The sequence below is a fragment of the Barbus barbus genome (genome assembly GCF_936440315.1).
Source record: "Barbus barbus genome assembly, chromosome: 23".
Lineage (NCBI taxonomy): Eukaryota > Metazoa > Chordata > Actinopteri > Cypriniformes > Cyprinidae > Barbus > Barbus barbus.
Genome location: NC_136751.1, coordinates 1,332,935 through 1,358,694, shown reverse-complemented (window position 1 = coordinate 1,358,694; position 25,760 = coordinate 1,332,935). Strand labels below are relative to the sequence as shown.

Sequence of the window (25,760 nt, the reverse complement as noted above, 5' to 3'; positions counted from 1 at the left end):
TCTGTCTGGAATGACATGAAGAAACAGAACAAACTGAGACAGACTAGAGACAGAAGAACTGTGAAAGCTACCTGCAAAGCTACAGTACTGTTAAAAGTTTTAGATTAAAAATAATAAATAGATTAATTTATTTTTTTTATCAGTTAACTTCTATTAACTAAATCAACATTTGTTGTGAGCATCCTTTGTGTTTAAATCAGCTTTTGTCCTCGGTGCTCTTGAGCAGAGTTTCTCAGGAGGTTTCCTGAAGCGTCTTGGAGACACAGTTCTTCTGGATTTAGTCTCAGTTTGTTCTGTTTCTTCATGTCATTCCAGACAGACTGATGATGATCAGATCAGATCTCTGTGTGGAGCACTGGCTGTTGTAGACACAAATCTCACTGGATTATTACAATTCACAGCAAAAGATAGAAATAACTGACTTAATACCATTTTAGCCGCTGAAAATACTAGTGTTCTCATCATTTTGGCCACTGCTGTAAATGTGAAAATGTCCTGGTTAATATACAGTATATAAAACAGTCACTGGTTATCAAGGAATTGCAACAGCGTATTAAAAAGCTTGGGGTCTTAATATTTTTTATTGTTTTTGAAAGAAGTCTCTTCTGCTCACCAAGGCTGCATTTATTTGATTAAAATACAGTAAGCATATGAAATTTAAAACAGCTGTTTTCTATGTTATTCTATGTTAAACTGTAAGTTATGTCTGTGATCAAAGCTGTATTTTCAGCATCATTATTACGGTCTTCAGTGTCACATGATCTTCAGAAATCATTCTAATATACTGATTTGCTGCCTGAGAAACATTTAAATATTCCAGGGTGATTATAGGATGGTGATTATATATTACTTGAAAAAAACATAAACTGCAAAACAAATTATAAATTAAAAATATTTTATTATTTATCTTATTTTATTTCAGATAGTTGCATTTTTCATTTTGATTTAGTTTAACTGAATGTACTAAAAAACTAAAACTTAATAAAAACTATAAATATATTAAAACAACCTAAATTTTAATGAAATGTTAAATTATATAGAAAAACGTCACAATTAAATCTATATATATGGACAATATCACACTCGTAGACATGAGATATGTCTATGGCCGCAGGTAATCACAGCGTGCCAACATACAGCCATATCTCACGTCTAAGAGTGTGATATGGCGTTTATACAACAGTTTGACGTCACGAGTGTGTAAACACATAACAAAATAACAACAGAGTGTCTTTAAAAGCCCTCTTTTGTGCAGAACTACTTCCTTCTGCCACGGATTCAAATCTAAAGTTGACCGTTTAACAGCTGAGCCTCCGTTACTAATTCCAAAACATCACTTTAGAGCTTGTAACGGAGGAACACTGAGTTGCTTCATTAAAAGATTATTGTATTACTTTATTAAAAGCGGTGTATTATGTATAGTTACAGTATTATGAGAGAGAGATAGACTGAACGAGTGTGGCCTGCATCTGATACAGCATTCATTCTTCAGATCTACCTCATATTCACAATAAAACATTAGTTTGAATGTCCGCTGAGGAAGCGATATCTTTGTCATACTATCCTTTCATCTGTTAACGGTGATAGCGCTGCTCACTGCATTTGTTGGCTGAGTATAGGCTTTTTGAAAGAAAAAAAATACTTCTTTGTTCAAAACTGTGCTTTAGTATTTTTCAATTGAAAAGTCTTTACTGCTGACTCGTAAAACAGTCTCTTGTCACCTAATGGCGGAACAATGAAACTAAAATCACCATCATGAACTCACACATTTTCCTAATACTAAATACTACTATTATTTATATACAATATTATTTATTGACTGATAATATGTAATAAACAACAACAGCCATGATAAAAGTTCATCAGTCAAAAGTACAAAGGCAGTGCTCTGATATACAGCATTGAAGTTACATAAACGCATATATATATACATATACAGTGCCCTCCATAAGTATGGGAACAGTAAAGACAAAATTGCTCTGTTAGCTGTGGAGTCAAGACATATACAAATATGATTAAAAGATGAATATGAGACAAAAGTACAGAATGTCACATTTTATTATTATCTGTTTCAACGCATACATGTTTTACCAAATAAAAAGAGCAGCACTTTTAGAGTTCATCCCTCTATCTGATGTGATCATAAGTATTGGGACAGTTGAACATAAGGCAGATATAAAAGATTAAAAGCTATTATTTAGTTGCAGATCCCTTGCACGCAATCACAGCAGTGAGTCTGTGACCTATAGACATCACCAGACTCTTGCTCTCATCCTTTCAAATACTTTTCCCAGCCTTTAATGCAGCCAATCACAATTGTTGCTTGTTTACTCTCCTCTCCAGCTGCTGAAATTCATGTTCAATCAGATTTAAATTTGGAGATAGACTTGGGCAATCTAAGACTTTCCATTTCTTTGCTCTTATAAACTCCTTGACTGAACTGGCAGGGTGTTTTGGGTCATTGTCCTGATGCAATATGAAGCACTTCCCAATGAATCTGGAGGCATTTTCTTGAATATTGGTAGGCAAGATGATCCAAGGGGCTGTGGTACTTTATTTTGTCCAGCAGGTGTCTCTAGGTAACACTTTTTGTGTCTCCAGGTTAATTGTGTCACAGGTGTGGAAAATTGGTTGATTAACCAGGCTGCTTTTAAGATGCTGGCTTTTCACCCTGAGGGGAAAAAGGAAAGGGAACAATTGGGTTTGGTCTCTGCTGGTCTCGCGGCTTGGTGGACATGCTGACTTTTCCTCCTCTCCAGTCCAAGGCTTGATGTTGTGGTTTTTGTATTTGTAGTTTTTTTTTCTGTTATTTTAAATGTAGTTGTGTCTGTTTTATAATTAAAAGACTTATGTGCAAATTTGATCATGTGGTATGGCCTCTCCATTTATGTTGCTGCTCCTTGAGTAACAGTAGGCAAGATGGTTTTGTACCCTTCCAAATTCATTCTGCTACTGTCATCATACATTAAGTCATCAGTAAAGTTGAGAGGGCCTGTTCCAGAGACAGCCATGCATGCCCATGCCATGACACCACCTCCACCATGCTTTACAGATGAGGCTGTATGCTTGGGATCATTGCAGTTCCCTTTTTTTCTCCACATTAGTGCTTTCCCATCACTTAGATAAAGGTTCATCTTTGTCTCATCGGTCCATAAACACAGTCCAAAACTCTTCTGGCTCACCTTTGTGCTTTTTTGCAAACTCTAATCTTGTCTTTCTATGTTTGGTGCTGGTCAGAGGTTTGCATCTTGCTGTGTAGCATCTGTAATTCTGTCAAAGTCTCCTGAGGACAGTAGATTGTCAGAGCATCACCCCAGCTTTCTGGAAGTTGTTGGTGATTTTACAGACATGTCTTTTAGGATTAATTTTCACAGCTTTTATGATTTGTCTGTCATCAACTACTGTTGTTTTCTCAGCCGATCAGGTCGTTGTTGGTTGCTGGTGGTTTCCAAACTCTTGATTTCTCCATGCCCTTTGTTTCTGCTATAGCTCTAATTGACTTCCTCTTTTCTTTTAGCATCCAAATTGCTTGCTTTTCTCTCAAATTCAGCTCCTTCGTCTTCATCCTGGTTTGTGTGTCATCATCGAATGTAAATGTCTTGACTCCACAGCCAACAGAGCAATTTTGCAATTTTTTCTTTACTGTTCCAATACTTTTGGAGGGCACTGTATGTGTGTGTGTATATATATATATGGTTCTAAAACAACACTGACTGTTTCATATTTTTTGGAAACTGTGATAAGTTTTATTTTTTCACAGATGAATAGAAAGTTAAAAAGAACAGCATTTATATGAAATAGCAATCTTTTGTAACATTATAAATATATTTACTGTCAATTTTGATCAAGTTAATGCATTCTTACTAAATAAAAGTATTAATTTCTTTGGAAAAACTAACAGAAAATATTACAGTCCCCAAAGTCCTGAATGGTACTGTATTTCTTTGAAATTAAAATATTGGCATTGTTTCCTGGTAATTGCCCTATGAAACTGATTCTCTGAAAACATGAAGACTCTTTCACCAAAGAAAAACAGCAGTCATTCAGCTGAGACTAAAGACTAAAGTGTTTGTAGTGAACTGACGGTCTGCTGGGACTGAGACTGAGACTCCAACAGCTGCGATCAAACCCTCGAGAATTCAACAGTGCACTTCTGTCTGTTTGTGTCTGTGTGTGTGTGTGTGTGTGGGGTGGGGGGCTGTGTGTGAGAGAGAGAGTATACGTGTGTGTGTGTGGGGGGGGGGGCTGTGTGTGAGAGAGAGAGTATACGTGTGTGTGTGTGTGTGTGTGTGTGTGTACTTGTTTGTACCGGACAAGGTCCCCACAAGGATAGTAAAATCTGAAATTTTTGACATTGTGGGGAGTGGCCTGCGGTTATTAAAAATTGTGAATGATGTTTATTTGAAAGTAACAATGCAAACAGGTTTTCTGTAAGGGGTAGGTTTAGGGTTAGGGGATAGAAAACATTGTTTGGTCAGTACAAAAGTAATAGAAGTCTATGGAAAGTCCCCACAATTCACAGAAACAAATGTGTGTGTGTGTGTGTGTGTGTGTACGTGTGTTTATGCTCAAGCATATGTGACACAGTCTCTGTGGATTCACACAACAGCACTTCAGTTAAAAAGCAGCTAAGAATTCCAAAAATGTTCCAAATTTGTCCAAGTTGCTGTTTCAGTGTTCTGACCTTTGTGCCAGTGCAGTTCCTCTCGGCGCTCTCGATCTGCGCTGCGATGACGCGGGACGTCCAGTGCGCGAGCCAGAAGTCGATGGCGACCATCAGCGAGTGTTTGGAGAGCTGCGAGAGGACGAGCAGCGGCAGCAGCAGCAGACCCGCGGAGCGCAGGTATGTCGCGAACGAGCTCCAGGGGATAGTGGTCCTGTGACGCAGCTCCGCCCTGAGGCTGTCCTCATCAGTGCTGGTGGAGCTGTCTGCAAACACAACGAAACACCATCCAATCTCGTTCTGGAGGAGGTTAAGCAGAGTTCAGCCTGTTCATTCGACTGAACACACTCAGATCAGCCGGAATTAATTACATGAAGGAGAAGCGTGTCATTTTGGAAATGCATTCTGTTGTTTGAGTAGTTCTGAGTGTGGGACTAATTTAATTTAATTTTATTTTATTTAGTTTAGTTTAGTTTCACATATTTATTTATTTTTTTAAATATATTACTTATTATCTATATTATAGATAAAATATTTAATATTTCTCATTCTTTGGCGGTTACACCATTTGACATTTTCATGTACATTCAGTCTTATCTTTTGTAAAAAATGGTACATATGTATATATAAAACAGTAACTAAATTACTAAACAAAAAATATACTAAAAATTAACTGAACAAAGTTACTAAAACTTTAACTAAAATTAAAGTAAAACCTGAACATAAAGATAGCAGTTATATAATATTATATTATATTAATGTTGTTCTAAACTTGCTTGAAACTTTATTTTGCAGTTCTGGTTGTTCGTAGTAGCACAGATATAACACACTTCACCTTTAAGAATGAAACGTTTGTGATAAACAATAATCAGAGTTAATTTATCAGAAGGCAGCTTGGATAATCAGTAAACAAACATGCTGAATAACTGCAGCGGTTTATTAATTTCCATGCACTCTTGTATTGTATGGCGTCAGGTAGAGAAACGAGGAGAAAGTGCATCAGTTTCTCCGAAAGCTTCATGCATTTCATGCATCTGAGACTCAAGCACAGTGCATTATAATGAGCAGGAAAATCATGCAGGTCGGCTCTACGTTCACAATGCTAAATAGTTATCACTAATGTGATTTCCTGTGGATATAAGACACTTTGCATTACTGACCCCCTACACACTGAATACCTGATGTGATAACTCTAGCTCGCAGGAGCGTAGTGAATGTTTTGTGTGCTGTTTTGTTGTGGATGTGTTACATAAGACTAGCGTTATAATGGCTTCACTGTGTTTCTAACATCCTCGGGCTGCATGCTATTCATCAGAGGATTCATGCCGTCGAGTCCAGACCTTTGACTTCACTAACAGTGAGATCAGCAGCTGGATGAAGTCCACACACGAGAAGCCATCATAGATATGAAGACAAGAACATCAGAGTCACACTGCAGCACTGAAGACAAACGCACAGCATCACAGACACAACGACGTATCACAACTGTTACAGGACAGCCACCTGTCAGCTGTTATAGAGCATAACCCTGTATGGCTAACATTTCTATTAGAACTGACACTGAGTTTCATGCTTGGATGAAAGAGATGTTTTACCTTCATCCTCGTCCTCGGTGGCCAGAGTATCTCTAGAGTACATGGCCCGCCTGAAACTCTTCCTCTTCAGTTCTGTGGAGTTCTCCTGTGGACATGTTGTGATACTGCATTACTGCATAAATATAGCCCTAAAATATCATATATATATATATATATATATATATATATATATATATATATATATATATATATAATTTTTTTTATTTTTGAAGAACGTCATAGCAAAGGAGTATGTTTATTAATTAATAAAAAAAAAAATACATGTATTTGTTTATTTTAGAATAACATCATATCAAAGCGATTTTATAAATAATTAAAAAAATATATTTAATGATTAATTTACTTTAGAAGATTATCATATCATAGAAAAATATAAATAAATAAATAAATAATTATATATGTGACCCCGGACCATAAAGGGTCAATTTTTCAAAATTGAGATTTATACATCATTGAATAAATCTGTTTTAATATACTTACGGTAGGAAATTTACTAAATATCTTCATGGAACATGATCTTAATATCCTAATGATTTTTGGCATAAAAGAAAAATCAATAATTTTGACCCATGCTATGTATTGTTGGTTATTGCTACAAATATACCCCAGAGGCTTAAGACTGCTTTTGTGCTCCAGGGTCACATATATAAATGTATTTCTTTTACAATATCATCATATCAATTTTATAAATACATAAATATTTTAAAATATATTTATTTATTTTTAAAAGAACATCTATTAAACAGTAATTTTCATAAATAAATCAAATGTAATATTTATAAATTTTATTAAATAAGCTTCTTTTTTTTCCTTTACTTTGTTCTGTCTGTTCATCAGGGTTCTCCACTGTTCAAACAGTTCAGGTTCGGCACACTGGATGTCCTTTAAGGTCCCTTGTGTCTGCACCGTCCCGTCCCGCATGGCTATAATCTACAGGACCGATATAATAAAAGCACATTTTACAAGACTGGCAAACAAATGACACGAGTTTGATCCCTAACCAACACACATAATAATAATATAAACACCGTAGATGCTGTTTAAATGGCTTTGACAAAATGTTTGAGATAGTTGATGCATTAATGTGAATGTATGACAAGCCACTTCTCTACCCAGTTTGACCCATGCAGGCCGACTTGTGAAATAACTGCACAGTGTTAAAAGCTCGTACCCAGTCTGCATGAGGTAAATACTGCAGTTTGTGAGTGACCAACACCACGGTCCTCTTCTCCTGCCGGAGGAACTTGAGGATTCCTTCATGCATGAGGTGATCGCTGAGGTGAATGTCAAGAGCTGAAAACGGGTCGTCCTGAAAGCACAAACGAAGCTGCTCATGTTATACGAACACAGCTGCTGAACGTGTGGATGATGAAGCTCAACACGGGTCTGAACTCACCAGGAAAACCACATTAGTCTGCTGATAAAGAGCTCGAGCCACGCTGATCCGCTGCCGCTGGCCGCCGGACAGAATGATGCCCTGCAGCACAGAGACACACAGCGATGACTGAGACGCTCACAGACACGCAGAACATGCACTCTGCTCAGTTTGTGCTGTAATAATGATAACTCACGTGACATACCCTCTCTCCGATCACCGTCTGGTCTCCCTGCGGCAGCGTGTCGATGTCCGGCCGCAGCTGACAAACCTCAATCACCTCCTTATATCTGAGGAGAGACCAGGAACAACAGCCTGTGAAACCTCAATGCAGCCACACATATAGTATTGCAATGTTACAGTTGTGCAATAACAGAATCATTATTACAGTATTTTTCTTTGCCAAGTTTATAATAATACAAATAATAATAAAAAGATGTCTTTGGTTAACTATCAATAATAAAATAAAGTAGATCAATTAAAGTAAAATACAAACATTTGCATTACTTAAAATAAAATAATTAATTGAAATAAGCATATATAGCAACTTAAACTAAACAAAAATGAGAAATGTTGCCTTGGCAACTAGCTGAAACAAAATAAGTTTAAGTTAACGTAGTAAACTTAACATAAAAACAGTAGTAAACAGTAACGTAAATAAAACTAAGACTAAATAATCTAAAAACTAAGAAAAATGTATGAACATATAAAAAAATATATATTAAAAATGGCAAAAAAAGACAACAAAATTCCTAAAACTTTACCTAAAATTAAAATAGAAATATACAAATAAACTCGAATTAAAAAAAAAATACAAAAACTAGTTAATGAGTAGTAAAATAGCACTGCATCAAATCACATAAACCAGCATGTTTCTGAATGCAGCAATGTGATGGCCAGCATTAAACACAGATCCTGAATCTGCAGCTTCTCTTATATAACAGCAAAGCCTCATGGACGAGCTGTGGGTTTTGTTTCCCACTGACAGCACCGGGAATCCCATTGAGATGCCGCTGTTTATTCCTGGCCGGTTCTTTTCTCAGATAAAAGCATTTTGCTGTGGCCTCTGGACAGCAGCAGGAGTATTGTGTTTGTGCAGACTCTCATCCGCACGCATCTCTCACACGACTGAACACACGGGACTCACGGGGCCGTTTTACCTCTTCTCATTGGGGGCCATGTCAAACAAGATATTCTCCTCCACCGTAGCGTTTAAGAGCCACGGCCTCTGGGAAGCATACGCCACCGAACCTCTCTTCCTGAAAACACAAGCAGTGAGGAAACTGTGCAGCTGATCAACTATAAAACAGAAGATCAGAGTGCATTTAAAATAATCATTTAATTACTTGAGCGACTGTCTTCCACTCGTAGACTGGGCTCTGTAACACAAAACAGATCAATGATTGAAATGAATAAATACAGAAATTATATATATACAGTAAAGACAAAATTGCTCTGTTGGCTGTGGAGTCAAGACATATACAAATATGATTAAAAGATGAATATGAGACAAAACTACAGAATGTCACATTTTATTATTAGCCGTTTCAACACATAGATGTTTTACCAAATAAAGAGAACAGCACTTTTAGAGTTCATCCCTCTATCTGATGAGAGCATAAGTATTGGGACAGTTGAACATAAGGCAGATATTAAAGATTGAAAGCTATTATTTAGTTGCAGATCCCTTGCACACAATCACAGCAGTGAGTCTGTGACCCATAGACATCACCAGACTCTTGCTCTCATCCTTTCAAATACTTTTCCCAGCCTTTAATGCAGACAATCCCAATTGTTGCTTGTTTTGGGGAGTTTCTGCCTTTCCTCTCCTCTCCAGCTGCTGAAATTCATGTTCAATTAGATTTAAATCTGGAGATTGACTTGGGCAATCTAACACTTTCCATTTCTTTGCTCTTATAAACTCCTTGACTGAACTGGCAGGGTGTTTTGGGTCATTGTCCTGATGCAATATGAAGCACTTCCCAATGAATCTAGTGGCATTTTCTTGAATATTGGTAGGCAAGATGGTTTTGTCCCCTTCCAAATTCATTCTGCTACTGTCATCATACATTAAGTCATCAGTAAAGTTGAGAGGGCCTGTTCCAGAGACAGCCATGCATGCCCATGCCATGACACCACCTCCACCATGCTTTACAGATGAGGCTGTATGCTTGGGATCACTGCAGTTCCCTTTGTTTCTCCACATTAGTGCTTTCCCATCACTTAGATAAAGGTTCATCTTTGTCTCATCGGTCCATAAACACAGTCCAAAACTCTTCTGGCTCACCTTTGTGCTTTTTTGCAAACTCTAATCTTGTCTTTCTATGTTTGGTGCTGGTCAGAGGTTTGCATCTTGCTGTGTAGCATCTGTAATTCTGTGTCAAAGTCTCCTGAGGACAGTAGATTGTCAGAGCATCACCCAGCTTTCTGGAAGTTGTTGCTGATTTTACAGACACGTCTTTTAGGGTTCATTTTCACAGCTTTTATGATTTGTCTGTCATCAACTACTGTTGTTTTCTCAGCCGATCAGGTCGTTGTTGGTTGCTGGTGGTTTCCAAACTCTTGATTTCTTCATGCCCTTTGTTTCTGCTGGAGCTCTAACTGACTTCCTCTTTTCTTTTAGCATCCAAATTGCTTGCTTTTCTCTCAAAGTCAGCTCCCTCGTCTTCATCCTGGTTTGTGTGTCATCATCGAATGCAAGATTCAGAATACAGAAGTAATGGATATAACTGATACGACACATTCCCTGCTTTTAATATCTGAAGAATTAATGCAACAGGACACAGCTGATCACTTAGAAAGACCTGAGAGGCAACTGTCCCAATACTTATGCTCTCATCAGATAGAGGGATGAACTCTAAAAGTGCTGTTCTTTTTATTTGGTAAAACATCTATGTGTTGAAACGGCTAATAATAAAATGTGACATTCTGTAGTTTTGTCTCATATTCATCTTTTAATCATATTTGTAAATGTCTTGACTCCACAGCCAACAGAGCACTTTTGTCTTTACTGTTCCAGTACTTATGGAGGGCACTGTATATATAAAATGTATCGCGATTAATTGCATCCAAAATAAAAGTTTTTGTTTACATAATATGTGTGACCCTGGAGCACAAAAGCAGTCTTAAGTCGCTGGATATATTTGTAGCAATAGCCAAAAATACATTGTATGGGTCAAAATTATACATTTTTCTTTTATGTCAAAAATCATTAGGATATTAAATAAAGATCATGTTCCATGAAGAAATTTTGTAAATGTCCTACCGTAAATATATAAAAACTTCAATTTTGATTAGTAATATGCATTGCTACGAACTTCATTTAGACAACTTTAAAGGTGATTTTCTCAATATTTAGATTTTTTTTCTCAATATTTAGATTTTTTTGCTCCCTCAGATTCCAGATTTTCAAATAGTTGTATCTCAGCCAAATATTGTCCTATCATAACAAACCATACATCAATGGAAATATTATTTCAGATGATGTATAAATCTCAATTTATGACTGGTTTTGTGCTCCAGGGTCACATATATGTGTGTACTCTGTATATTTATTATGTATATATAGCATATATTTTGAAAATATTTACATGTATATATTTATATTCATATAAATTATATCATATATAAATATATTTAATATATAAAAGTAACATATTTTTCTTAAATATTTACATGCATGTGTGTGTATTTATATATACATAATAAATATACTCAGTACACACATATATATTATATAAACAAAAACTTTTATTTTGGATGCGATTAATCGTGATTAATCATTTTGACATTTGATATATATATATATATATGTGTGTCATTTAATACATACCTCGCATCTAATTCAGAATGACTCTTGGGTAAACTGAGAGAAAATGAAGCAGTATTCATATGAAATCTGATTATTACAATCCGATCCAGTATTTAAAAATACAAAACAAAGTCATATAAAATTATTAAGTGGATTAAAAACAGATTATAAAATGCATAAATGCTGATTGGTCAATACAGTGTTCCAGCCATAGTTATAGTTATTTTAGGGTTATTTATATATATTTTACATTTTTTATATTAATTTCTTATATTAATTTTTGTTTTAATTCTAGTGTAATTTTTGGTTAATTTTTTTTTGTGATTTTGTCATTTTTATTAGTTTTTTAAATATTATTTATGTTTTATCTTTATTTCAGTTTTAGCTTTCATTTATTTCTAAGTTGTTATTTATTTACTATTCTGTTATTTTATTTATTTAGTAATTTAAGTGCTTCAACAAACTTATTTCCTTCAGTTTTTGTTGCCCAATTTTCAATTAATTCATTAATTATTTATTTAATTCTTATGTATAGTTTATTTTAGCATAATATTTATAAATTAGTTAACAATAATAACCATGAAATAAACAAGCTGAAAGAAGGGCTTTCGTTATATTGTATTAATGCCTTTGACATGATGACTTCATTCACAATAAAGCACAGCCTCTCATAATCTTATATTATAATACGGCATTATGTTGATTTTTACCTGTTCCATGTGATGTTTCCAGAAATCTTCTGCATCTCTCCCAGTGATGCCAGCAAAAGAGAGGATTTCCCGCATCCCACCTGCCCTACGATCATCGTCAGCTGACCTACAGATCACGGACTCACACTCAGTGCTTCTGTAAAAGACGCTAGTACAGCACTACAGCAACTGAGAGACAAAACCTCACCGAAAGGAACCTTTATGTCGATATTGGTGAGAGTCGGGCATCCCTGCGTCCATGCGAAGTAGCCGTTCACAATCTAGGGAAAAAAAGTTTAATACGCAGAAAACTATACTAAGTAATTTGATTATAAAAAAAATCAACATCAACAGAATCTATCAATGTTCTAGACATTCAATATTCAAAACATTCAGTATTCAATAAAGCATGTATCATATGAATTGGACCTTTATGCACACGTCCTCGTCCTGATTGGCTGATGCCGCCAGCTCCTGGTCCTGCTGCTCAAAGTTCCTGTTCACGTCCTGCTTGGCTTTATTCTTACGGTTGACCAGTTTGGCCTGGAGCTGTAATGCATACTGAGGGCAGAGAAACAAAACTCTCCATTCATGCAATGCCGGAATTATTCATAACAAGCTATAATAATAATAATAATAAATGATTAAATAAAAATCATTGGATAAAAATATTTTATATATGAAAAAGATGTGAAATTTGTCATATAAAAATATTTAAAAAAAATAAAATAGTGTAAAATAATCATTTTTATTTTACATATTACAACTATAAAATTGCAAAACTGGTATTCATGTCAATAAAGTGTTGAGTAGGTCTGCACCATTTGGGGAGATTAATCAAATTGTGATTTCTATGATAAAAAAATGTAATTAAAATTAAAATGCCATTTTATGGCTTGCTGTGCTTGTTTGTAGGGTTGAAAACTCTAGCGAAAAAATGAATAAATAATTGTTTTGTTGTTGTTGTAATTATTATTATTAAATGAAAACATAAAAATGTATAAATAAAAACGAGATAAAAAATATTATGACTGTAATATAAAAAAACAAAACATGTATTTAGGAAAAAATCTAAATAAAATAAAATTGCAATATTAACATTTATGGCTGTCGTAATTTCTGTCTGCCTTTAAATATTTTTTTTATTTAATTAAAAAAAAATACAAAAATCGCAGTGATTTTGGTTTTATTTTAATTAATCATGCAGCCCTAGTGTTGAGTGCAGATGCTTTTGAAACAATCATAAATGCAATACTCAATCTTCCTCTAACTTAAAGCTACACTGTATCCTTGCTTAAACTCTATCCTTTTGTTTTGGGATTTTTTGTTGGGAAGGACATGAAGCTGAACTCACCACAGACTTAATGTTGCCGTCGTTGTTTTCTGTTGCTGTAGTTTGAACTACAGGATCCTGATCGATCTCGATCTCAGTACTGCCAAGAAATTCACTCAGCTTCTGCACACTGAGAAGAGGTCAAAGATGAGACAACAACATACAGAATTACCTAATTTTGCCATAAGTTAAATATATTAAGGTTCTGCAATATATAAATATATTGTGGAAACTTAATTTCCTGTAGAGCTGCTTTACAACGATTTGTATCGTAAAAAGCGCTATACAAATAAACTTGAACTTAAGTAGTTTCTTCGTATTATTTCTGAACATTTGTGACCCTGGACCACAAAACCAATCATAAATAATATTTCCATTGATGTATGGTTTGTTATGATCGGACAATATCTGTCTGAGATACAACTATTAGAAAATCTGGAATCTGAGGGAGCAAAAAAATCTAAATATTGAGAAAATCTCCTTAAAAGTTGTTCAAATGAAGTTCTTAGCAATGCACATTACTAATCAATAATTAAGTTTTGATATATTTACGGTAAGAAATTTACTAAATATCTTCATGGAACATGATCTTTAATTAATATCCTAATGATTTTTGGCATATAAGAAAAATTGATAATTTTGACCCATACAATGTATTGTTGGCTGTTGCTGCTTATGACTGCTTTTGTGCTCCAGGCTCACAAACTATATGTATAAGTCAAGTTTGTAAAAGATGTAGCTGTAGTTCATACATCTTTTCTGCAAAGATATTTAATAAGTGATTTGTTTAACATTTACATCATGTTGAGAACCTCAATAGAATTGTCTTTAACTCGAGGCTTACTAAAGAAAACGTTACTTGAATCATGTTATAGTTACATTTTCAAGTTGACTAGTTAAAAATCGCAAGAAATCGAGAATCGGTCAAAGAAAAAAAATATTTTTTTGCCAAATGGCCCAGCCCTAGTTGCTCAGGTGTATGGATGTCAGATGCATGGTAATGGTGTGGGTCACCTGACGAGAGCTTTGACGGTGGAGTGCAGGACGCTGGAGAGCAGAAAGAGAGGCGTCACCAGGATGTGGAAGAGCGACAGCGAGCCGAACGCCACAGCGGGAGACAGATCGAAGTCTGTGGCACTGTGCACGTGCACGTGAACCGCAAAGATCTGCCAGCCAAACACACACTGAGCTCTCACACTGACATACAAGTGTCTGCATTTACAAACCAGTGAGCTGAGAGAAAGAGAGCATTACATAAGAGGGAGACTCACTGTGAGAACAGCAACGATTGGGATGGCAGCATTCATGAAGACTGAGGACACAAATAAAAGAAAAACTGCACTTTTAATTGATTTACATACAAATGCAATAAAATTAATATTATCATTTAAATGTATTTATATTATAATATATATTTATACTTTCATGTATGAAATTATTCAATTATAACATTGATTGTAGCATTTTTTGTAACTGCTTTGAAATAAGATGTACTGTGAAATTTTGTAATTTTCTGAGCAATTGTATTTGATATTTTATAACATATGCACTAATCCAAATGTAAATATATAATTAGTAAGTAAAAAGTAAAAAATCCAGTAACTGAAAATATTAGAATATTTCCTAAGATCAATCAAAAAAAAAAAAAAAACAAGGATTTGCAAAGCAGAAAAGTTGAAGTTGTTTAAAGTATGTTGATTTCTGCACTCAATACTTGGTCGGGGCTCGTTTAGCACAAACTCCAGCATCAGTGAGGAATGGCATGGAAGCGATCAGCCTGTGGCTCTGCTGAGGCACTATTGAGTCTTCAGCTCGTCTGGATTGTTGGATCCACTGTTTCTCATCTTTCTCTTGAAAATATCCCATAGATTCCATATGGGGTTCAGGTCAGGCATGTTGGCTGGTCAATCAATCACAGTAATATCATGGTCAGCAATGCACTTAGAAATGGTTTTGGCAGTGTGGACAGGTGCTAAAGTCCTGCTGGAAAAGCAAATCAGCATCTCCATAAAGCTTGTCAGCAGATGGAAGCATAAAGCGCTCTAAAATCTCCTGGTAGACGGCTGCATTGACTCTGGACTTGATAAAACACAATGGACCAACACCAGCAAACATCACGGCACCCAAAATCATCTCTGACTTCAGAAACTTAATACTGGACTTCAAGCAGCTTGGATTCTGTGCCTCTCCACTCTTCCTCCAGACTCTGGGACCTTGATTTCCAAAGAAATGCAAAATTTACTTTTATCTGTAAAGAGGACGTTGGAGCACTGAGCAACAGTCCAGTTCTTTTTCTCCACAGCCCAGGTAAGATGCTTCTGATGTTGTCTCTGGTTCAGAAGTGGCTTGGTAGCTCTTTTCCTGAAGACGTCTGAGCGTGGAGACTCTTGATGCACTGACTCCAGCTTCAGTCCACTCCTTGTGAAGCTCTCCCAAGTGTTTGAATCAGCTTTGCTTGACAGTATTCTCAAGCTTGCGGTCATCCCTGTTGCTTGTGCACCTTTTCCTACCCAAATTCTTCCTTTCAGTCAACTTTGCATTTAATATGCTTTGATACAGCACTCTGTAAACAGCCACAGCTTTCAGTAATGACCCTCTGTAACTTACCCTCTTTGTGGAGGACGTCAATGTTCATCTTCTGGATCATTGCCAAGTCAGCAGTCTTCTCCATTATTGTGGTTTCAAAGAACAAGAGATACCCGGAATTTATACTGTAGAGATGGTCATTTAATGAAACTCAAACGTAAATATTCTAATATTTTGAGATACTGATTTTTGACTTTCATGAGTAAGCTGTAAGCTCTAATCATCAAAATTAAAAAAAATTTTTTAAATGTTTTATTTTACATGTAATTAATCTAGAATATATGAAGGTTTCATTTTTGAAAATAAGTAAAAAAAATAATAATTTTACGTTATTCTATTTTTTGAGATGCGCCTGTATATACAGTACATACTGTATACATATGATACACTTATATATAAAATTATTTAAATAATTCAGTTTAATTGTAGCATGTTCTTGTGCAGGTGTTTTGAAACAATATGCTAATTAAATTAAATTGTTTTAATTTTCATTTTTTTTGTGTGTGCAATTTTCTGATTTGTATATTTTATAGTATAATTAATCTCTGTTTTCCAGATATGAATGATATGTTTTATTTGTGTTGACGACTGAACTCTAGCACATGCTCTGTGTGAAGTGTGTGTGACGGCTCACTGGAGAGGGACGTGTAGAGAGCAAACGTGCGCAGGTTCTTTAGCTCCTGTCTGCGCGTCTCCTCCACGCTGGATCTGAAGATGTGCTCCCACGCATACAGCTTCAGCAGCTTGATTCCCCGCAGCAGCTCGTTGGTTTTCTTCAGTCTCTCGCTGGTGTACTCCTGTAACGTGTACAGCATCTGACTGATATTAGAATGCAATCAAGGTGATTTACATCTCATTATAAGCAGGGTTAGAAACAGAACATTGCAGGTTTCTTTCTATTCTATTTAAGCTATTTACAGTGTAGTGACAGCATCTATATATCTCAATGGTAAATCAATATCAGTAAATTGCTCACCAGCGTGCTCTTCTGAGCCCGTGAGAGTCGAGTGGCCACAAAATACTGCAGAGGAGCCAGAGCCACGATGACCGTCGCACCGATCAGAGCGCTGACCCCCAGCAGATAATACAGCAGCAAAACCCCCATCACAATCTACACAGCACAGCAACACCACACAACTTACAATGCATTCACCATCTAGTTACTTAGCTGTATATATAATACAGGGTTTACCAAATTACACCAGTGTTCCTCCAAAATAAAAGCTAGAGGTGTTCAAAGCTCGGTCGTTTGAATGCTTGAAAGTGAAGAATATAAAACAAATATTGGTAACTTATAATACAATTATTTTATTTTATTTATATATTTATTTTTTGTTGTGCAACTTACAACAGTATTTTTTTAGTTAAAACTAATAATCAGTGTTATTTTAGAATCACTGAGAAACTATTATGGTTTTTATTAATATTAATATTTTTAATTAGGTTTTATTTGTATATATATTCTGTTACTTCATTTTTAATTAATAATGAGTAATGAACTAACTGAAACTTAAAGTTTGTTTATTATACATATATATATTTTTTATATATTTACTTTATTTCAAGCAGCACCATTTTTATAGTTTTACTTTTATTGAAACTATAATCACACTGCTAAAATAATATTAATATTAATAATAATAATAATAATAATAATGACCCAAAAAGAGATATCAAAATATTTGTTTTATAATTTTAAAGTTATGCAGCATATATAGAATTTATTTTTAAAATAAAAACAAAATAAAATATTTACTGAAAAAATATTCAATATTTTATTTCTTTACCTGCTTCTGATTTGACCATTAACCAACAGAAAGTCATATGAGTTTGGAATAACTTGAGGATGATTAAATGATGACAGAAAGGTTATTTCTACAGGCCCATTCTAAACCAATTCGATCTTTCTTTTCAGGCCTGCTGGTTCAAATTATACTCAACACATTCTTCATTTTACATCTAATGTGTTTGGCTTGAGTGAGTTTGGGAACCCGTGGTATAATTGATCTATGGTTGATCTTAACCTGAACCGGCATGGCCCACAGGTTGGGACAGAGAAAGAAGAACCACATGAGGTGGTTTGTGTCTCGGGCCACTAGACTGCAGATCTGAGCCGTGGTCATGTCACCCATCGACATGTTAGACGTGCACAGACGCATGATCTTATGGTAAATCTTAGTCTGTACGGGAAAAAACAAAACAAAAACAAAAAAACACACAAATAAATGTTTCCAGGTTACCAGACACATGTCTAATGAAGCCATTCAAGCAGTTAGCTCAAGCTTCAGCAGAACACTGACCATACAAGCAGAATGAATCTCACCTGAATGGCTGCTCTGAGTTTGATGCCGGTCTCGATGGCCACGTAATAAGACGCTTGAAGGAAGGTTCTCTGCAGCAGCAGCGCCAGAAACAGCAGCACCGCCAGAACATAAGCGTTCGCGAGGAACGCTTCTGACGAGATGAAGTGCTCTCCGAGCAGCTTCACCTGCAAACAGAGCCAAGCGTGTCAAATATCCAGCAGTGGGAGAATCTTGCAAAAACACATCCAGCTCACATTTCTGTGGAAGCCTGTTTTCATCACAGAATAAAAAAAGCCACTAAATGAAAATAGCATATGTTAAATACAGATAAAATGTCATAAATCATTTTGGTTGTTCTTGCATATAAAGTGACGCATATTATGCAGCGTCACACAACCTGATTGAATTAATGAACAGAATCACTAAGCAGTTCCCCTAAGTGTTTGTCTGCACTCAGTGTTCAGGAACATGAATATATTACACATTCAGAGTGGCATCTGAGTAGAATTTAAAATGATGCAGTGATACAGATGTCACATTACCAGCTGTTGCAGTAGGACTTCTGCAGCAATAATGCTGATCCACACTCTTTTAAAATGTGAATAGATTTTCAAACATGTCATGGTTAAACTTTATAAAGTTATTCGGACACTTCAGTCGTGCATACAAATGTTATTTTTTCATAGGAACAATTTTAAAGAATCTTTATGCAATTTTAGGTCATCAAATCGGTAACACTACAGGTTTGTAGAAATGTGTCTCTGCATCAGTGTCTCAGCAATGGATGCTCTGCAGTGAATGGGTGCCGTCAGAATGAGAGTCCAAATAGCTGATAAAAACATCACAATAATCCACACCACTCCAGTCCATCACTTAACATCTGGGCTGCGTTCAGCCCTGAAAAAATGGTGCAAAATGTTTATTAAACGGAAACGGGTGATGCGTTGAACACCCTGTTCTGATGACGCAAGAGTTGCAACTATGGCAGCTTTTTGAAGAATTTTCAGAGCCTGATAAAATCGGTATAAATACATGTTTAATACTGCAAAATATGCTCAATGTTACAGTCACTGCCGTCCAGAATAAAAGAGAACATCCCAGTGGAGTGAAGGGATTTGTGGAAACTGTGGTTCCTAATTATTGTGATCCAACATTTGCCTCACATTTCAGGAGAAGGATAATCCACTTCTTAACTCTGAGACTGTGTTATGATCTATATGACCTTAATATTTTTATTATGAGTATTAGGCTTATCATTATTGCTGATCACTGTTGTTGTAATATTTACCATTATATAATCAGAGGAGCATAGAAAAGTTTATGAAAGTGTCACTCCACAATACAATAGCAACATATATAAATATGTATAGTATTTTTATGTTACATTAATCAGTGTCTAGCACAGCTTCCTGAGGAAAGGATATGGACCAGAAGACATTACAATTACTGCATATTTAGACAGACTTAAAGAAGTTCCAGATCTATTGTGCTCTTATTATTTCAGTTATTTTGCCTTTAATGTAAATAAGCATGTGCAAACAATATGCTCTTGTGAATTTATTTAGATGATAATTACATTTATTTACAAATTCATCATCATCATGTTGATATGCTATGTTACTATAAAACTCTGACGACAAACATGTCTTCTAATATCTTCAATTGTTATGTATACAGAGCTGCAGCGGACACATATTAAATGACTTCACTTGGACCCACTGTGATCTGTCTCTTTAATACCTCGTGGTTTATAAACACGTTGCTGCTGATTGGGACATTTTTGACACAGCCACCAAACAAGAGAAAACGTATCTCAAACCCGGTTGCACACTGTTTCCAGCAAACATGTCGTTCAACCCGGAAACCGGAGCAAAACATTGGACACCGGTGCGAGTCTGAACGAGCCCCTAGATCAAGCAGCGTTTACAAGCCAAAACAGCTCTAAACAGATATATGTGGCTGGATTTTGATGTGAGAGACAACAGCAGATGGACTTTTTCACTGGAGGAAGCATTATTATGGATTATAGACTCATAATTGTGTTAAAATGAAGGATTTGTGTCATCTTCTGTCTTCTCCAGATGTTAACTGATGGACTGGAGTGGTGTGGATTATTGTGATGTTTTTATCAGCTGTTTGGACTCTCATTCTGACGGCACCCATTCACTGCAGAGCATCCATTGCTGAGACACTGATGCAGAGACACATTTATACAAACCTGATGAAGAAACAAACTCATCTACATCTGGGATGGTTTGGACATTTTCAGCAAATTTTCATTTTTGGTTGAACTAACGCTTTAAGCACATCTTAACTGTCACAATAGCTACTGTATATACTGTGTTATTTGCAATGGTACCGGAGGCAGAGCGCTGTGATTGTCACTGCTGATGTGATGAACAATCCCCGAGATGCAGAGCGGCCCGGCGAAGCCCAGCAGGTCAGCTATGAAGCGGAAGGTGATGCTGAGCACCAGCGGCCGGCCGAATGCTTGACGCAGAGCGAGCCAGATCCACCGCGAGCTCTTCAGAGGGACCGGACCGTTCTCCTGCGCCACACAGAGCTCAGCGTGAAAAACTGTGTTTATGACAGACTATGAGATTCAGTCACTATATTTCATTTTATCATCTCTAAACTGGCAATTTAGTAACTGATGTACTGATGGTGTAAATTACACACCCAAACACATGTTCTAGCGTATCTTACATAAGGGCTTTAATCTGAAGTGTTTCTGAAGTCCCTTCTGTTTTTCAGGACAAAGGGGATAAAAACTATTCTGCTGTATTAAGGACATAAGCAGTCTGGTTATACAAGTGGATGTCAACACAAAACAGGTTGGATCAGCCAAAAACACACACAGATGCATGAAAACTCAGAAAATGAGAGTTTGCAGATCTCTGAATTTGGCAGAGTAAAGGATCCAACTGTTTAAATTTATGTAATATCTGCTTATATGCAGCTCTTCCTGGAATCCAGATTACATATCGTTGGCCTTTCATGAACAGTTTGCACAAATTCTGAGTGATATTGTCTATTTTCACTCCTTATTTTTTCAGTTTCAAGTGCACTTTGTTGTGTTCCTTAATGCACTGACCTCATACTTAATACATAACTCATGCAATAAAATAAAATAAAATAATAATAATATATATACTAAACATTTCTAAATATATTACTGTTCAAAGTTTAGGGTCAACAAGTACAGAAATGTTCAGCAAAGACATTAAATGGATCAAAAGTGACAGTAAAGACATTTATAATGTTAATAAAATAAAAATACATTTGAACAGATATCCACATAGAAAACAACTATTTTATATTGTAATAATATTTCACAATTTTTACTTTGATCACATATATGAACAAAAGACTCAAAAACATTAAAAGAAAATCTTGCCAACCCCAAAATAATATGTAATAATGAACAATACTACGTTTTCAAATTGGCATTAACTTAAATTAAAACCTGAAATTATTATATATATATATATATATATATATATATACAGTATATATATATATATATATATATATATTTATAATATGAATATAATATAAATATAGACATGTAAATACGTGTAAATATTTAAAAAAATATATACTGTATATACTATATATATTATGCAAACAAATTATAATCATATTATCACTAATTTAATTTAATTTAATTTAATTTAATTTAATTTAATTTAATTTAATTTAATTTAATTTAATTTAATTTAATCCTCCGAATTAAATCCTAAATGTCTCCGACATCCAATACAATAAAGTGACGGAATTGGTAAATCCTCATAATGTAGTACAGATCCCTCTAGCGCAGTGATGGAAGTTACTGTACCGCTTGTGCGTCGAAGGCCTTGCGGAGCCGCTGGAAGTTGGTGAGAGCTCTCATGGAAATGGGCAGCTTGCCGATGGTTTTCAGGTCGATGGGCCGCTTGTGTGCGGAGGTGATGAAGGTGTTCATCCACCAGTATGTGCTCTTAGACAGCAGATTAACGAACGGCTGCAGGAAGCGAACGCCCAGGTCCTGGAGGTCATCCGGCGGCTTGACCTCTGTGGGATACGGAAACCACATGTAGCGCTGAAACCGAAGCGAGAACACAATCATTATTCAAGCATCGACACCACACTCGAATGTGAATTTGGATTCAAAACCATCATTAATTCCCTCTTTTGCCGCTGTAACAGATTGTACTGTTTTGGAAAGCTTTACTTTTAATATTGGAACATGGATGTGCTCAGTGGAGCTTGGTTTAAAAAAAAATATATATATATATATAAACATCTTTTAAAAGACCACATGTTGAAACAACACAAAAAATGTCTCTCCCCAGACTCTGTATTTCACAGCATTGATATTTTTCTTCTCTACAATAACAGGAATTACCCATTATATTTGACCATGTAGTGTACTTCAGTCACACAAATCAACATTTTGTGTTTTTAAGCCGTTGCCTCTTACAAGAGCATCACTAGGGTTGGAAAACACATTCATTATGGAGTCAAAACCATGCCACAGATATTTGTAAAAGAATGAAGCATTGCAAAAGAAAAGTATTTAGCAAAAAATAAACATGCTTTTTGCAAACAAAAATGAAGAATCATAAAATAAATATGAAGCAATGAGAAAAATTTGTTTTGCAAAAAAAAAAAAAAAAAAAAAAAACAATTAATAATAAAATAGAGCTATAATGTCAGATGTCTCATTTTCATTAGCTTTTATATAAAAAAATAAAAAATAAAATCATTGGAATTTTAAATGTTGTGAAAAGAGTAGTTAATGTTACTGTTTATGTCCAAAAACAGATGATGCATGATTTTCTTGACAAACTATAATTTGACACCAGTTATATATATCAGCATGTAGCCTAGCTGTTCTTCCACCCCAAACAGCCTGATTCATCTGCTAATTACCTGAAACTTTAGCCTAAAAACATGATGCCAAATGAGGAACGATTACGAGACTGGATTATCCCCAGTGATGAGTTATGAACATTAATCTCTAAGCAGTCATAAATTCAAGAGCTGGACTGAGTCTCTGTTCTCCTCAGAAGAACACAACCATCCTGATAAACAGCTTAGCAAAGCCAGCGGAAAGTGAGGGATTTGCCCCCGCCCAGCGAGAAGCGGCTCGCGAACAGCTGTCAGACACAAACAGAAGTTCATTGTGGGCTGCGGTGCCATTTGATTCAGCTGGATACAGGTTCTCCGTATTTTAATCTCACATGGACCCGGAGCAGCACGATTACGCAACACACAGAGGGGATCATGCCGTACCTAAAGCGCCAGTGTCCTCATGCCGTCATTTATTGTCTGACATTGAGGAGAATGTTACTAAGCATATATATATATATATATATTTTTCCCAGAAGATTTCAGTTGTCTCACAGTAAAAATAAATAAATAAATAAAGTACATGTTTATTATTATTATTATATTTGTAGTAGTAGTAGTAGTACCATATATTTTATTTTATTTTATTTATTGTTTGCAATAATTATGGTAAAATGTCAATGTCCTCATGGCTTAATTTATAGTCTGACATGGAAGGGAATAAATGGAAACGAGGTAGTTTTTCAGGAAATGCACTTCACACACAATGTTTATATATATTTTCTCTTATATACACTGCCGCTCAAATGTTTGGGATCAGTAAGATTGTTAATGTTTTTTAAAGACGTTTCTTCTGCTCATCAAGGCTGAATCTATTTGATCAAAAATATCATTTATTTCTGATGCGCAGCTGTATTTTCAGCATCATTACTGCAGTCTTCAGTGTCACATGATCTTCAGAAATCATAATAATATACTGATTTATAATCAATGTTGGAAACCATTGAGCTGCTTCATACTTTTTTTCAAAATTGACTTTGGCTGAGATACAACTATTTGAAAATCTTGAATCTGAGGCTCTCCAGGGTCAGATATGGCTTGAGAGCCTAGGTTTCTGAACAGACTGTGAAATATCAGTCGGTCGAGCAAAACGCACGCAACCCATAGCAATGCCTCAGATTGACTGATATGTAAAAATAAACAGGAATTTTCAGACTTTGGAACGATTATTTGCCGTTTTGTGCATATTGTCATGTTAATTATAATTCAAATGCATTTTGTTTTATTTACTACAATATCATTGCTATTTGTCTGAGAGGGGCACTTTTGAATAAAAAAGTGCCCCCCCCCCCCCCCCCCCCCCCCCCCCCTTCTGCACGTGCCTGCTGAACAGAGGTGGGTAGTAACGAGTTACATTTACTTCGTTACATTTACTTGAGTACATTTTTTGGGTAACTAATACTTTTAGAGTATATTTTAAAATGGGTACTTTTACTCTTACTCAAGTATATTTTTAGAGAAAAAACGGTACTTTTACTTCGTTACTGTGGGCGACTCTCCTCTCGTTACTGTATCTGAATGCAATACAAGTTAAAAATGCTTCAGTTTATTCCAAACGCGCCGTCTACTTTTCTCTGGGCAATGAACGATGCCCATTCGCGAATGATTCATTCTTTTGAGTCGATTCTGTTTAAAGGCTTTATCAAACCAGTTGGCAAACCAGTGAATCGGTTCGCGAATCAGTTTGAATGATTCGTTCAGTTCCCTGCCGCACGCGCTGAGTCTCTGAAGCGGTTCTCTCTCAGATAACAGAGAGTTTAAGAACATCAAGAGCGCTGAAGACGTGGCTTTGGATCTACAGTCAGTTGAAAGCAAATCTGCAAAAGCTTGTTTGCTTGAGCTATATAAAGATCTTTTATTAGATGAACACCGCGTGTGCTGTCTACTGTTCCACAGGTATAGGACACGATACCACTAAGACATTACCAGTTTGTTGTACATGTACCTTACATTAAATACAATGTATAATTTATACATTAAATGAGCTGTCACAGAGTATGAAATGAACACTCGCGGAACCCGCGTTAGCTCTGCGCAGCGGCGCGCGGCCTGTTCTAGACACAATTAATATTCATATTTTTACAATATTTACGCTTGCAAAAATATAGGCTACATTTGTTTACATTTTGCAGAACAGAAGATCCGTCAATATGCATTTGTTTCGTTATGTTCAGAGCAGTCATGTGAGGCGTTTTCAGAGGTTACAGTGAGGTTATAGGATAATACATAATTAATTTACTTTAAAATATAATTTAATTCAGTGATGCAAATCAGAATTTTCATCAGCTGTTACTCCAGTTTTCGGAGTCATATGATCCTTCAGAAATCATTATAATATATCGATTTATTACCAGGGTTGGAAACAGTTTTGCTGCTTAATATTTTTTGGAACCTGTGACATTTTGTTCAGTATTCTTTGATGAATAAAAGCTAAAAAGAGCAGCACTGATAATAAATCAACATGATTTCTGACGGATTATGTGACTCTGAAGACTGGGGTAAAGGCTGATGA

General features: G+C 35.6%; 1 protein-coding gene across 1 annotated transcript in view; it reads right to left on the bottom strand.

Moving 5' to 3' along the window:
• abcc8b (ATP-binding cassette, sub-family C (CFTR/MRP), member 8b) overlaps nt 1–25,760 on the bottom strand; it is a gene marked incomplete at its 5' end in the record, with an annotated part of 39,011 nt that overhangs the window by 8,710 nt on the left and 4,541 nt on the right. Inside the window, 21 exons of the mRNA XM_079373587.1 lie at nt 4,685–4,929; nt 6,259–6,343; nt 7,075–7,188; nt 7,430–7,567; nt 7,655–7,735; nt 7,839–7,923; nt 8,794–8,892; nt 8,980–9,012; nt 11,466–11,498; nt 12,155–12,260; nt 12,342–12,414; nt 12,563–12,694; nt 13,488–13,596; nt 14,481–14,632; nt 14,738–14,778; nt 16,687–16,849; nt 17,029–17,163; nt 18,077–18,232; nt 18,376–18,540; nt 20,715–20,903; nt 22,194–22,436. Of these exons, the coding sequence (XP_079229713.1) occupies nt 4,685–4,929; nt 6,259–6,343; nt 7,075–7,188; nt 7,430–7,567; nt 7,655–7,735; nt 7,839–7,923; nt 8,794–8,892; nt 8,980–9,012; nt 11,466–11,498; nt 12,155–12,260; nt 12,342–12,414; nt 12,563–12,694; nt 13,488–13,596; nt 14,481–14,632; nt 14,738–14,778; nt 16,687–16,849; nt 17,029–17,163; nt 18,077–18,232; nt 18,376–18,540; nt 20,715–20,903; nt 22,194–22,436 (2,577 nt within the window). The remainder of the gene's footprint in view (nt 1–4,684; nt 4,930–6,258; nt 6,344–7,074; nt 7,189–7,429; nt 7,568–7,654; nt 7,736–7,838; nt 7,924–8,793; nt 8,893–8,979; nt 9,013–11,465; nt 11,499–12,154; nt 12,261–12,341; nt 12,415–12,562; nt 12,695–13,487; nt 13,597–14,480; nt 14,633–14,737; nt 14,779–16,686; nt 16,850–17,028; nt 17,164–18,076; nt 18,233–18,375; nt 18,541–20,714; nt 20,904–22,193; nt 22,437–25,760) is intronic.